The 10,966-nt window shown below is 40.4% G+C and overlaps 1 protein-coding gene across 2 annotated transcripts in view; it reads right to left on the reverse strand.

The window, feature by feature from the left end:
* Window positions 1-10,655, reverse strand: part of LOC138060870 (NADH dehydrogenase [ubiquinone] iron-sulfur protein 4, mitochondrial) — a 46,290-nt gene extending 35,635 nt beyond the window's left edge. The window contains exon 1 of one of the 2 annotated variants that reach the window (XM_068926013.1): window positions 10,341-10,655. In XM_068926013.1, coding sequence (XP_068782114.1) covers window positions 10,341-10,426 — 86 coding nt within the window. In that variant the 5' untranslated portion in view covers window positions 10,427-10,655. The remainder of the gene's footprint in view (window positions 1-10,340) is intronic. The other variant, XM_068926014.1, reaches the window with a different exon arrangement.
* Window positions 10,656-10,966: the final 311 nt, after the last annotated feature.

The raw sequence follows: 10,966 nt of genomic DNA on the forward strand, positions 1-10,966 counted from the left end.
TTAACAGCCTGACGACTGAATTCTGTCAGACCACATGTCAGGACTGTGAAGGCACTAGCAGGCCTTAACACCCTGACCACCTCACCCAGGGCTTCCACCCACACCCCCCCGCCTGTGGCCCAGGAGCTCCATTTAAGGAGCTAAAGGTCTGAGCCTTAAGTCCTTGCCCGTGCTACATTAAGTGTACCTGTCTCCAGCCCTGGCCCTATCTCCTGGCTGGACCCCTCGGACAGACATTGTAGCTTGGCTTCAGTCTTGTTTTGACCCTGCTGCCTGGAGGGACTTTGGACCCATGCTGTAGCTTGTCTCCAGTCCTGTCTCCGGCTCTGTCTCCTTCTGCTTTTGAATGGACTCCCTAGATGGGCTCTGTACCTGGTTCATCATTTTGCCTTGTCTGGGACTGTGCTGACAGACCCTCATGCCAGCACCCAGCTCTGCCCATGTTTAGATGCCGTGGAACTGGGAGGACACTGCCTGTGTTGGGGTCACTCTCAGCTCCCAACTTGCCTTCCCTTCAGGAGCAGCCAGCCCTCGTGGCTCCCTGACATCATGCTAGTCATTAATTCCTATTAGATTCATCAAGTCCTTGCTATGTATTTGCATTTGTTTTTTTAGCCTCATTATGTTGCAACCAAACCATCAGACTTAATATTTTAATGTAGTCTTTATGTAACGATCCATTTTAAATCATGTATCTTTTTAAAGAAACACTCGTCTTGAAGGGTTTTTTTTTTTTTAATGGGGCCAATGTGGCAATTAGCTTGTACAATGTACACTTATCTTTGGCTTGAAACAAGTGGCTGACTGCAATATTAGTGATCTATTATCAGTGCTCCCAAGTGCAGTCTTATAAAAATCATTAGAACAAACCTTTAAAAGCTATGTCACATGCAAGCGCAAGTAACAATTATACATAACCAGGTCAGAAAAAAAAAAAAATCACACAGTTTCTTCTATAAAGTAGCATATAAGTATCTGCAGTGTTGGGACAGCAACTGTTTAAATTGATGAGGGAAAAATTATTGCGTGGTACAAGATCATTTTCATGAAATTGCCAAATTACTTAAGTGAGCGCTGTTTTGAAAGAATGCTTGACTGCCGTGTTGTTCCATAATTATTTTATCTTTCTGTTTACAGCTATTTTATTACTGTAAACACATCTAACAAACATTATTGGAGAATTCACCTTTGAAAACAAAAATAACTCTACCAGCTACCATATTTGTGTGTTCTCTTGAACTCTTACTTATATATTGACCCTCTCCTCCTCCCCAGTACTATTCTTCTCCCTTTCTAGTCTCTTCCATGTTCTTACTGTCTGAGCAGCTACTAGCGCTCTGAAAAGAGACTACTAGTCTTGCTCACTCCTTTCTAAAGTGAAATAAAACGTTAAGGCAAAACTAGCGCTTAAGACATAAACCTTATTTTTGAATTCCATTTCAGACAACATTCAAATTATTTGTCTCTTTCTCTTGTTAGGCACGCTCAACACTGACATATGACAGAACATCACTACTGCAAAATTTTCCTTCAGATAACTCACACAGCACATACAAATACTCCCTGAATACACGACAGACTAGTCAAAACTACTGTATGAAAACTAGCTCTTTTTTTTTTTTTTAAATTTGAAAAGATAGTGGTTCTACTGAAAGTAACAAGCCACTTGTTTACGGTTAGGTCTTTAAATAGCTAAAACATCTCTAATTTGACAATCAAGAAGGGTATTGCTGAACATTAATAAGTTAAGATGTCTCAATCATTTTTTTATATAGAGGAAAAAAAATCCCCACAAAATCTCAAAGAATTAACACTACTGAAATAGGTGGAAATGAGGAAAAATTTAAAACAATTATTCTCCACAATTAAATTTTGGTTTTGGACATCAATAAAAATGACATCACAAACACGCGGCAGGACATTACATAACTGATAGCAAATGACAATCAGAAAAAGTATAAGCATATTGAGTATACACTCATACAAGCAAGGTCTTCAATTATTTTATATAAAAGACATTAAATGATGATTTTGAAACATAACAAATTGAAGCCGTTCATAAAATATTCCATGTTAACACTACAAGAATAAGCAGCTGCAAGAAGTGTTTGCCCACACACATTCTGGAGCTGCCTACAGTCTGTCTAGTTTAGTCAAAAGTTAATTTACTTCCTCAATATCAGACACAGGTCAAGGGGAGACTAAGACAGACACAAATTACTGCAGCTAGAAAGTGGTTCATTAACAAAACGGTACCTAAATATACTGTTATACAGGCAGGAAGGAACAACTGCACTTTGAAACTCAGACAGAAGTACACAATTCATTTCTCAGGAAAAACTGGCCTGCCAGCTCTGTAACAAAACATCAGTTCTTATTTTATAATTTGAAATGCATTATTAAGAAGGTGACGTTAACTATTCAGCTTGCCTCCTGCTAGCTTAACAGCATCTCTTACAAGAAACAATAACTGATGTGATCTCAAGACAATTCACTCATATACTTTGTAACACACTCAATTCTAATTTCTTACAAGAAAGTGAAATTTTAAAAAGCATATTGAAATTCACTGCATCATTCTCATGAGAATGCAAATATGTACACGGAAAAAAAATAAAAATAATCTCTAAAGGATTATGCAAATTTACTGAAACTGTTAGTACAAAAGAGTTTTTAAAAAAAACAGAAGCTGGAACAAGTTTAAAAACTATTTATGAGTAGGCTCAGGCTTCCCTGCTAACTACGTAAGCTTCTCAGCATTCCAATACATGTAATTTTTCTTTCTTAAAATGGTCAATTTGGTCAACAAAGGAAAACTTCCCTCCCTGCTGGGGAGGGGGATATCTTTCCTTTCCAATATTCCTCAGAACACTACTTGTTTAATTTCAGCCTTATGGTAACAAAGGAAAAAAAGGTACAAACAGACATGATTCATTTTTAAAGAACCATGAATGCACAGTTTGTGATGCAGGAAAACATCTGTACTTAAAGATCTTAATATTAGGTCAGCATAAAGCATACTATAAAAGACTACATGTTACTCCCAAATAGAATTAAGTAGCAACCTTGGTTTTGTATCTCCAAAAATCTGCCTTATGCATGACATTGATTTCAAGCATTCTTAAAGTTCACAGATCCATTTAAAAAAACTGACAGAAAGTTACAAGTTTGTGGCTGATTAGAAATTATTATTATACTAAATAGATGATTTGTCCATAGGGTAAGTTATACAAAGACATCAGCAAAAGCAATGTTCGATATTGAGAATGCAGCCAAAAGTTTTAAGAGACTGTAAAAAGTGATTCCATCCCTACCATTCATCAACATATGCTTAACATACCAATGAGTGAAATTACCCAGAGCGTCATGGGAGAGAACTGTATCAATACATTGGTCTAATAATTCCTACTGCTGATCTGATCTGCACTTATTCCCCCCGCACCCTCACAAATACTACAGACTGGTTTTGGTAGTGATTAGTTGAGAGCGAAAGTCCACAGAAATACGCTATTGAGATAGACGACATAAATTAAATTTTGAGATTACTTGTAACAAGCCATACAAATACATTTCTCTCAAACTTCAACATACCACACATTTGGTATTAGGCAATACCAGCGTAAAAGCTTCTTACATAAAAGATTTTTTTTTAAATCAAAAGAGGTGTAATTTTCAAAAGCAGTATCAGAACCCAGTTTAAACTGTTTAGTCAACTGAGGGAAAAGATTATGTCTTCTTGGTTCAGAATATGAGTGCCAAGAAACTTCAGTCTTCTGCTTTTTGAAAGATACACCAAGCTTTAGCTAAATGACCTGCGGTTCTCTCAGCCCAGAACTACTAGTTGTCAAAGGCTGGTGAGAAAGCCTTTCAGTTGTTTTAGTGCAAAGTGAGCACATAACTTATTTAGTAAAGTTATCTTTCAATTCAAGCATACCTTAAAAATCTTTGTACTTCTCTTCATTAAACCTTCTCTAGTTAGAAGTGCTGTCTGTCATCCTTCCCATTTGGGTATTTTAGTTTTCCAGTTCCAAAAGGGAAGGAATCAGATGTAATTAAAGTAAGTCATTCCAAGTTACATGCCCAGCAACGAACAGCAATTTAAGAAATCTCGTCAGGAACATTTTGCTGTCATCACTCCCTGCTCTGTCTATTTACTTGTCTGTAATTACATTAGAAAAACAGACATTTCCAGAGCAACATGTTTCTCTCCCCCCCGATTCTCAAATTGTGGCTGTTCCAACCTCTTTTCCCCTTCTAACCCTCTTACCTTCACTTCCTTCTACCCGCTCTATTCCCCACCTAGATTGAGGCTGAAACTACCTGAACTTTAAAAAACATTATGGAAGTCCCATATAATACTAAGTACAAGAATGATCTTGATCTTAGCTCTCCAGAAGACAGAAGTTGTGCATTAAAAGAATGCTAAACTATATCATACATAGTGTTTTTTACTTTTTCATCTCTCAAATCCTAGGTTCTACAAATTCCAAGAGAATCAAATATTTCTCCCAGCTGTGGCAGAAATCCTGATTTTGACAGCAACATTCTAATGTTCTACACCTAACATTTTCTTCTGTCCATGGGGTCTTTTCAAAGCTTCTTCTTTCCATTCTAAAGGAAACAAGAAGCAGTCTTATATCTTACTGCCCATAAAACCAAATAGGGAAACCACATGCAAGGAAACAAAAACACTTTTCTGGTTCAGCAGAGCCACTGTCACCTGGTAATAAAGGTGCATATCCATGAACAACACACCAGTCATGACTAAACCAATATGCGGTTAGCCTCAGTCAGATCTTACAGGACCAAAACAAGTAGGGATGAATTAGTAATCTGAGATCCTGCATGAAGTACTGTAAAAGGACTCAAGTTGTCCCACCTATCTCCTCCTTACTCCCTCAAAGCATGCAAAACTGACGGAGCAGGAGTTCCTTCCTTTATGACGAAAAAAGACCAGATCATCGTTCAAGAGATAAGTGGCAATAAAACATAACCACTGATCATGTTTTCAGTCCCAGTGAACCTGCAAGATTTGGCTGCTAGACCCTCTCCTATCCACACAATCATTATTTGAACACTGTGGTTGGAGTCAAAGAGATGGTTTTAAATGACTCGCACACTGAGATATATGGAACATCTACTTCCCCCAAACTCCTGCTTCAGGCTATCTGCAAGTTCAAACACTGCTGACTTGAGTCTTGTTTTTATACTTAACCTCATTAACTGTAAGAACTGCAGTGCATTTCATCTTTTCCTCCCCTTGCTATGTTAGTTTGTCTCACCACATCTTTCACCTTGAATCTGTTCACAGCTCCAACTCACTTCAGCAATCTTACGACTAAGAAACTCCCTGGAGCTTTACTCTGCATTTCAGTTCACAGTTGTACTATTGCATAGTAGTATAATCTGATTCAACACTGTACTTTGTCTGATATGTATTAAAAAAAGAATTAAAAGGACTGTAAAATTCAAGATGAATGTATATTTTAAAAGTTTTCCCCCCGCTATAAACAACCAAATGAAACTATGTAAAAGACCACCATGCAAGTGCAAGGCCTTCTTAAAGAATTGTTTCCCTTATCTTGTCTTCAAATTTTAACCCAGATTGTGACTTCAAATGCAGCTACCCACAGGAATTAATTACAATGAAGTTCAATGCTGCAGAATTTCACAGAAGCACAGAATAGTTGGGGTTGGAGGAGAGCTCTGGAGATTATCTGGTCCAACCCTCCTGTTTAATCAGGGTTAGCTAGAGCTGTCCTGTCAGGTTTTGATTATCTTTAATGATGGAGACTCCACAACCTCTCTGGACAACTTGTTCAAGCACCCTCACAGTAAAAAAGTGTCTTCTTATGTGCAAGTGGAATTTCCTGCATTTCAGTTTGTGCCCATTGCCCCTCATCCTCTCACTGGGCACCACTGATAACAGTCTGGCCTCATCATCTTTACAGTCTCCCATCAAACGTTTATAAACGTTGTTAAGACCTCCCCAAACCTCTTAATTCTCCAGGCTAAAAACTCAGCTCTTCTCATACAAGAGATGCTCCAGTCCCTTAATCATCTTTGTGGCCCTGACTGGGTCTTTTGTGACCCATGAAAGGTACTGTTAAAGAAAAGAAAATTAAAAGAAAAGAAAAGTCTCTAACACGCCTGAACCTGGCAACACCACTTTTACTCACAAATACTGTGGGAGATAATGTAAAGTGGCTGATATGTTCTCTGGCTGGATAAAATAATAAATAATATGATTACTGCAACATGCTATTTATTTCGAACTTGAAACAAATTTCAGCAGTGGCAATAGCCACTAATCTCTTCCACCCCACAGTGAGGGGAAAAAGACTTATGAAATTTTTTGTATCATCTATAAAAATACTTTGACAGAAAGCATGTCTGCCAGTAAGTAAATAACAAACACGGAGCCAAATTATTGAGCTAACTGAACTTTTTCAATCTGCGACTTTTGTTAATTCAATTAACAAGGCTAGTCAAAGTTTTCATACTTACATACCCAAAATCATACAAAGAACTTAAAGGAGCGGCATAAGAGGTAAATAATACATAGAGATAACCATATAAAAATAGACATTCAAACAAGCTTAGCAGTCAGAAAAAAGGATTTTTCAGCAGCTCATTAATTATTGAATTTAGTAGTTTTTCCAATATAGAAAATAATTATGAAAATTAATTAATTTGACATAATAAATTATTTGTTTTTGAAAAAGTGTTGTATAAGAAGATAATTCTTATTGAATTTCTAGACTGAATAGCAGAACTAAAAACAAAGACAGGCATGCTGCTGGGACAAAAATTATATAGTAATGAACACAAGGAAATGAAAAGGAAAAAAGTGTTTGTAACACTGGCTAAATAGTGTTCCTATTAACCAGATATAACCCAAACTTTGTGCATCTTTGTGTAGCTCTGTGGCCTACAAAGATCTAGATCAGGAAGTCTACTAAAGTAGCCACATTTTAAAACACACCACAAAAAAGCCCAACACCATTTTGAAGAAAAAAAATTAATACCAAAAAGGAGGTAAGTTAATTTTATTTTTAAAAAGCTTTTTTTTGAAATTTTAATAAACATATTCTCTATTGTTGGCAAAAGAGCAAGATATGTATTGAAAAATTTGGTAGGTTTCTTTTCTAAGTACTTTGTTTTCCCATAAAAGTGGCTCCCTCCACCTTTTTTTTTTTTTTGAGCAAACTTACTTGCTAACACATGTCAACTGAAGAATTAGATTTAAATGGCATTCCAGGTTTCCTTATTCCCTTAAAAATATGCCATGAATTGAATAACAGGATTTCTACTACAAAAATGTAGAAAATTCTTTACTTTCATAACCTCAGGTGTCCATTTATGAAGAACTAGCAAAACATTTGTGATTGTGCTCAGATTCTTTACAACAGAATTACGACAGGCAAGTAATGCATTTCAAAGAACCGTCCTCCATCACTGAAAAGTGACAAGAATAATCCATTATTATGAAATGCAGGGGCTACATGGCCAGATATTACACCTGCACACATAAAATATGCTGCTTCTGCAATAGAAATTTGTATTTTTGTATCCTGACTGCAATATCTCAGGAAATAAAAGTAATTTTTTAAAAATACTAAATTGTTTTGGAACGAATGGCCGAGTCTCAGGTTCAGCAGAAACCTGCTTGTTCTTCAAATACAGATCACTTTTGAGTTCTCTTTTCTGAACTCCACCTACCCAGATTCTCTAATACAAAGCGACAACGCAACCTTCCCCAAGATGAAGACATTTATATCTATTTGTCTCCTATTCACATGAATCTTGTAGAAACTTAACTGCATTATTTAAATTACACTCTTTAATCAAATTTTGGCTCAAGATAACTGAGACATAAAATTGGAAGTAATTAAACAGACAGGATGCATCTGTCTTCCTGAAGAGGTCGAACGCGGAAAAGCACGTTCAGCATACTTTCAAGGTCCTGAAACCTTAGCAGATCTTACAACATAAAAGCGTTATTCTTCAAAACTATGATCTAAGCAACATACAGAAATATAGAACTGCCTACCAGATCAGCTCAAGTCACTTGCTAACAGTTTATTTGGCTCACCCCTAGCCAGATGAATGGTAGACTTGACCGCTTCTGTTCAAGGCTCCACTCTGAACTTCCTTCTTAAAGGTATCGGAAATACTGTTGCACATTCTGTTTACTCAGGGCTGAATATTTACCTCCTCATTGCGTTTACAGTCACCTGCTTGGAATCATGAAGCAACTTGGGCAAGTATATTTTAAAGTGCTTAAACATACACTAGTATATGTAGTCTTTTCCTTAGAGGAAGTCATAATATCTCTAAGAATCAAATACAACTCATGGAAATCAGAGTAGACTCTCTTGTGACTACTGAAGAGTGATCTTGGGAAGTTTTCAAAATCAGAAGGCAGCCATATTACTCGGTAATTGAAGTTCCAAAAATCAGAGAACTATCAGAAGTCTGATGTGCAAAAAATTGCAAAACCCACTACAAATAAAACCATTCCTTGAAGATTTTAACTTTAATTCTACAACGCTCAAACAATAAGTTACATTACTCCAGTATGATAATTTAGACAAACTACATGAACCTGTAATTTGCCAAAGCCATTTCACACTAGACCTGAACCTTATTCTGAAACTGAGTTAACAAAAGTGCTAAAGTGATGGAAAATTCATCCAAATGTCCTCACAATTGACAACTCCAGCACCTTACTCGGTCATCTCTGAACAGCAGCATTACCTTTTACTCTTAGTAATTGTAATTAGGCATGAATCCTAAAGTAAACGTAGATGTTCTTATCTAGCATATATATATAGTACATTCTTTCCACAGATTGACAGATATATGGATTACTCCCATATTAAATTAGATAGATAAAGACTGTACCAATATACTCTAAATTTGCTGTAATAAAGCAGCTATTTGAACCAAACTGTATCGGTCAAAATGCTACCTGAAAGGAAACCAAGATCACATGATTTGTAAACCCAGGTGCAAGACATGCTGCAAGCCATTGACATCTCAAAGGAGTAGGCTTTTGGATAGTTGTTTATCCTTGCAACTGGAAAACAAGCCTAAGTAGTTTATATTATAAAACCGTTTACAATGCTGTGAAGTAGGAAAATTCCTTTATCTCCCTTCCACAAAGCGAGATGCAAGATGTTACCATCACGAACAGGAAGTCTCTGAGTTAGCATAGAGAAATTCCTAAACTCGTATCATAACATGCGCTAGGCGACCCTGCTTGACTGGGGTGGGGGGGGCGGGGCAGGAGGTGTTGGACTAGATGATCTCCAGACGTCTCTTCCAACATGAACCATTCTGTGATTTTGTGATATACACAGATTCCAAAGCCTTTTTTTTTTTTTTAAAATCAAACTGAAGATTAATTCAAAGCACTGAAAAACAGGTATCATTTCAAGAAGGTGCAGCAGTAACCAGTGGGACAGTCAGAGCATAAAAAGAGTACAAAAAGCTAGTATAGCCAAAAACATGATTTTCTTTCTCCTTATATGTACGTTTATATAGTTTTCTGTACATATATTTACACACACACACACACACATATATATATAAACATGCACAGATTTACAGCTGTATTGAAACTATTTTTTACTCAGGTTCATATTTAAAGATTTAACTAGTAAGGAAAAACAAAACCCCCAAATTATAATAAATTGTACTGAACTATAATTTTTCCTCCTGATAAGAGGAAAAAGGAGCCTGACAAATGCTTCTGTGCTGTGATGTGCACAGAAGAGAACGCATGCACACATCTCCAGAGTCAGTGAAGAAGCAGCTACATATCCTCTGAAAGGAAGTAACAGATCTTGGACAGGAGAAGAGGAAAAGGGACAGGGTACAGAAGAAGGCAAAGGGAGAAGGGGAACAGCTCTCTGGGAAGACCGTGGTGGCGCTGGAAGGAGCCCTCGCTCTCCCCGTATTCCTCACAGCAAAGCAGACAAGCACTGCCCACCGACGCCGGGCACGGCGGGGCTTGTTTGCTCTTTCAAGCAGCTCCCGGCCTTCTGGCACCGCAAGGACTCCAAGCGGGCGGACGGTCACAGCGGGGAAGAAAGTACGGAGAGACAGGGAGACACCGGCACACGCGCGCCCGGCGCAGGGCCTCGGCGAGAGGCCCGCTGACATTGGGCCCGCGGTGCCCAGGCGCCTGGCGGCGAAGCCCTAGGCCCGGGTCAGGCTCCTCGGACGAGCAACAACCCCGCGGGCGGCAGCCGCCGGGCTGCCCCCACTGCCGCGGGGCCGCCCGGCGCGACGCGACGCGACAGCGACAGCGAAGCGCCCGGGGTCCCCGTTACCTGGCCGGAGTCCGGCGGGCCGCGGCGGCCCCTCTCCCCGCAACAAGGCGCCTCAGAGCCGCTGACATTGAGAGAGCCGCCGCCATGACGGTTACCGCCGCCGCTGGGGAACGGCGGCGTCGCAGGGCCAAACCTCCTCCGCCCAGACAGGAAACGCGAAGGCGAGCGGAGAGGGAGGGGAGCGGCGAGGGCAGGGCAGAGCAGAGCGGGCGGGGGGGGGGGGAGCAGGGGGCTGAGGAGGCGGGGACGGGACGGGACGGGACGGGAGGGCCCAGGCGGCCGGCGGCTGGCGGCTGATCGGCGTCGCCGGAGGCCCGGCCCGGGGGGGGCTCTGGCACCTCGGGCGCCGCCCGGCCTCCCGCCGGCGCAGCGCTGAGCGGGGCGCGGAGCCGCGGCCTTCGGGCCGAGGCGGCGCCCGGGGCCCCAGGGCGGGCTCGGGGCCCAACGGCTGCGCGGCGCCGCCGCCGCCGCGTGCGGGCCTTGTGTGCCGCTAGGTCGAAGCGGGGGCAGGCAGGAAAGCCGGTGAGCGGCGGGAGCCGCTGGATCCCGCTGTCCCTAAAAGCCTGGCTCGTCTCGTATTGCGACGCGCAGAGCGCGACAAGTTGCTCAAACTGTGATAAGGATAT

Source organism: Struthio camelus, chromosome W, assembly GCF_040807025.1.
Source record: "Struthio camelus isolate bStrCam1 chromosome W, bStrCam1.hap1, whole genome shotgun sequence".
In the NCBI taxonomy this organism is placed as follows: domain Eukaryota; kingdom Metazoa; phylum Chordata; class Aves; order Struthioniformes; family Struthionidae; genus Struthio; species Struthio camelus.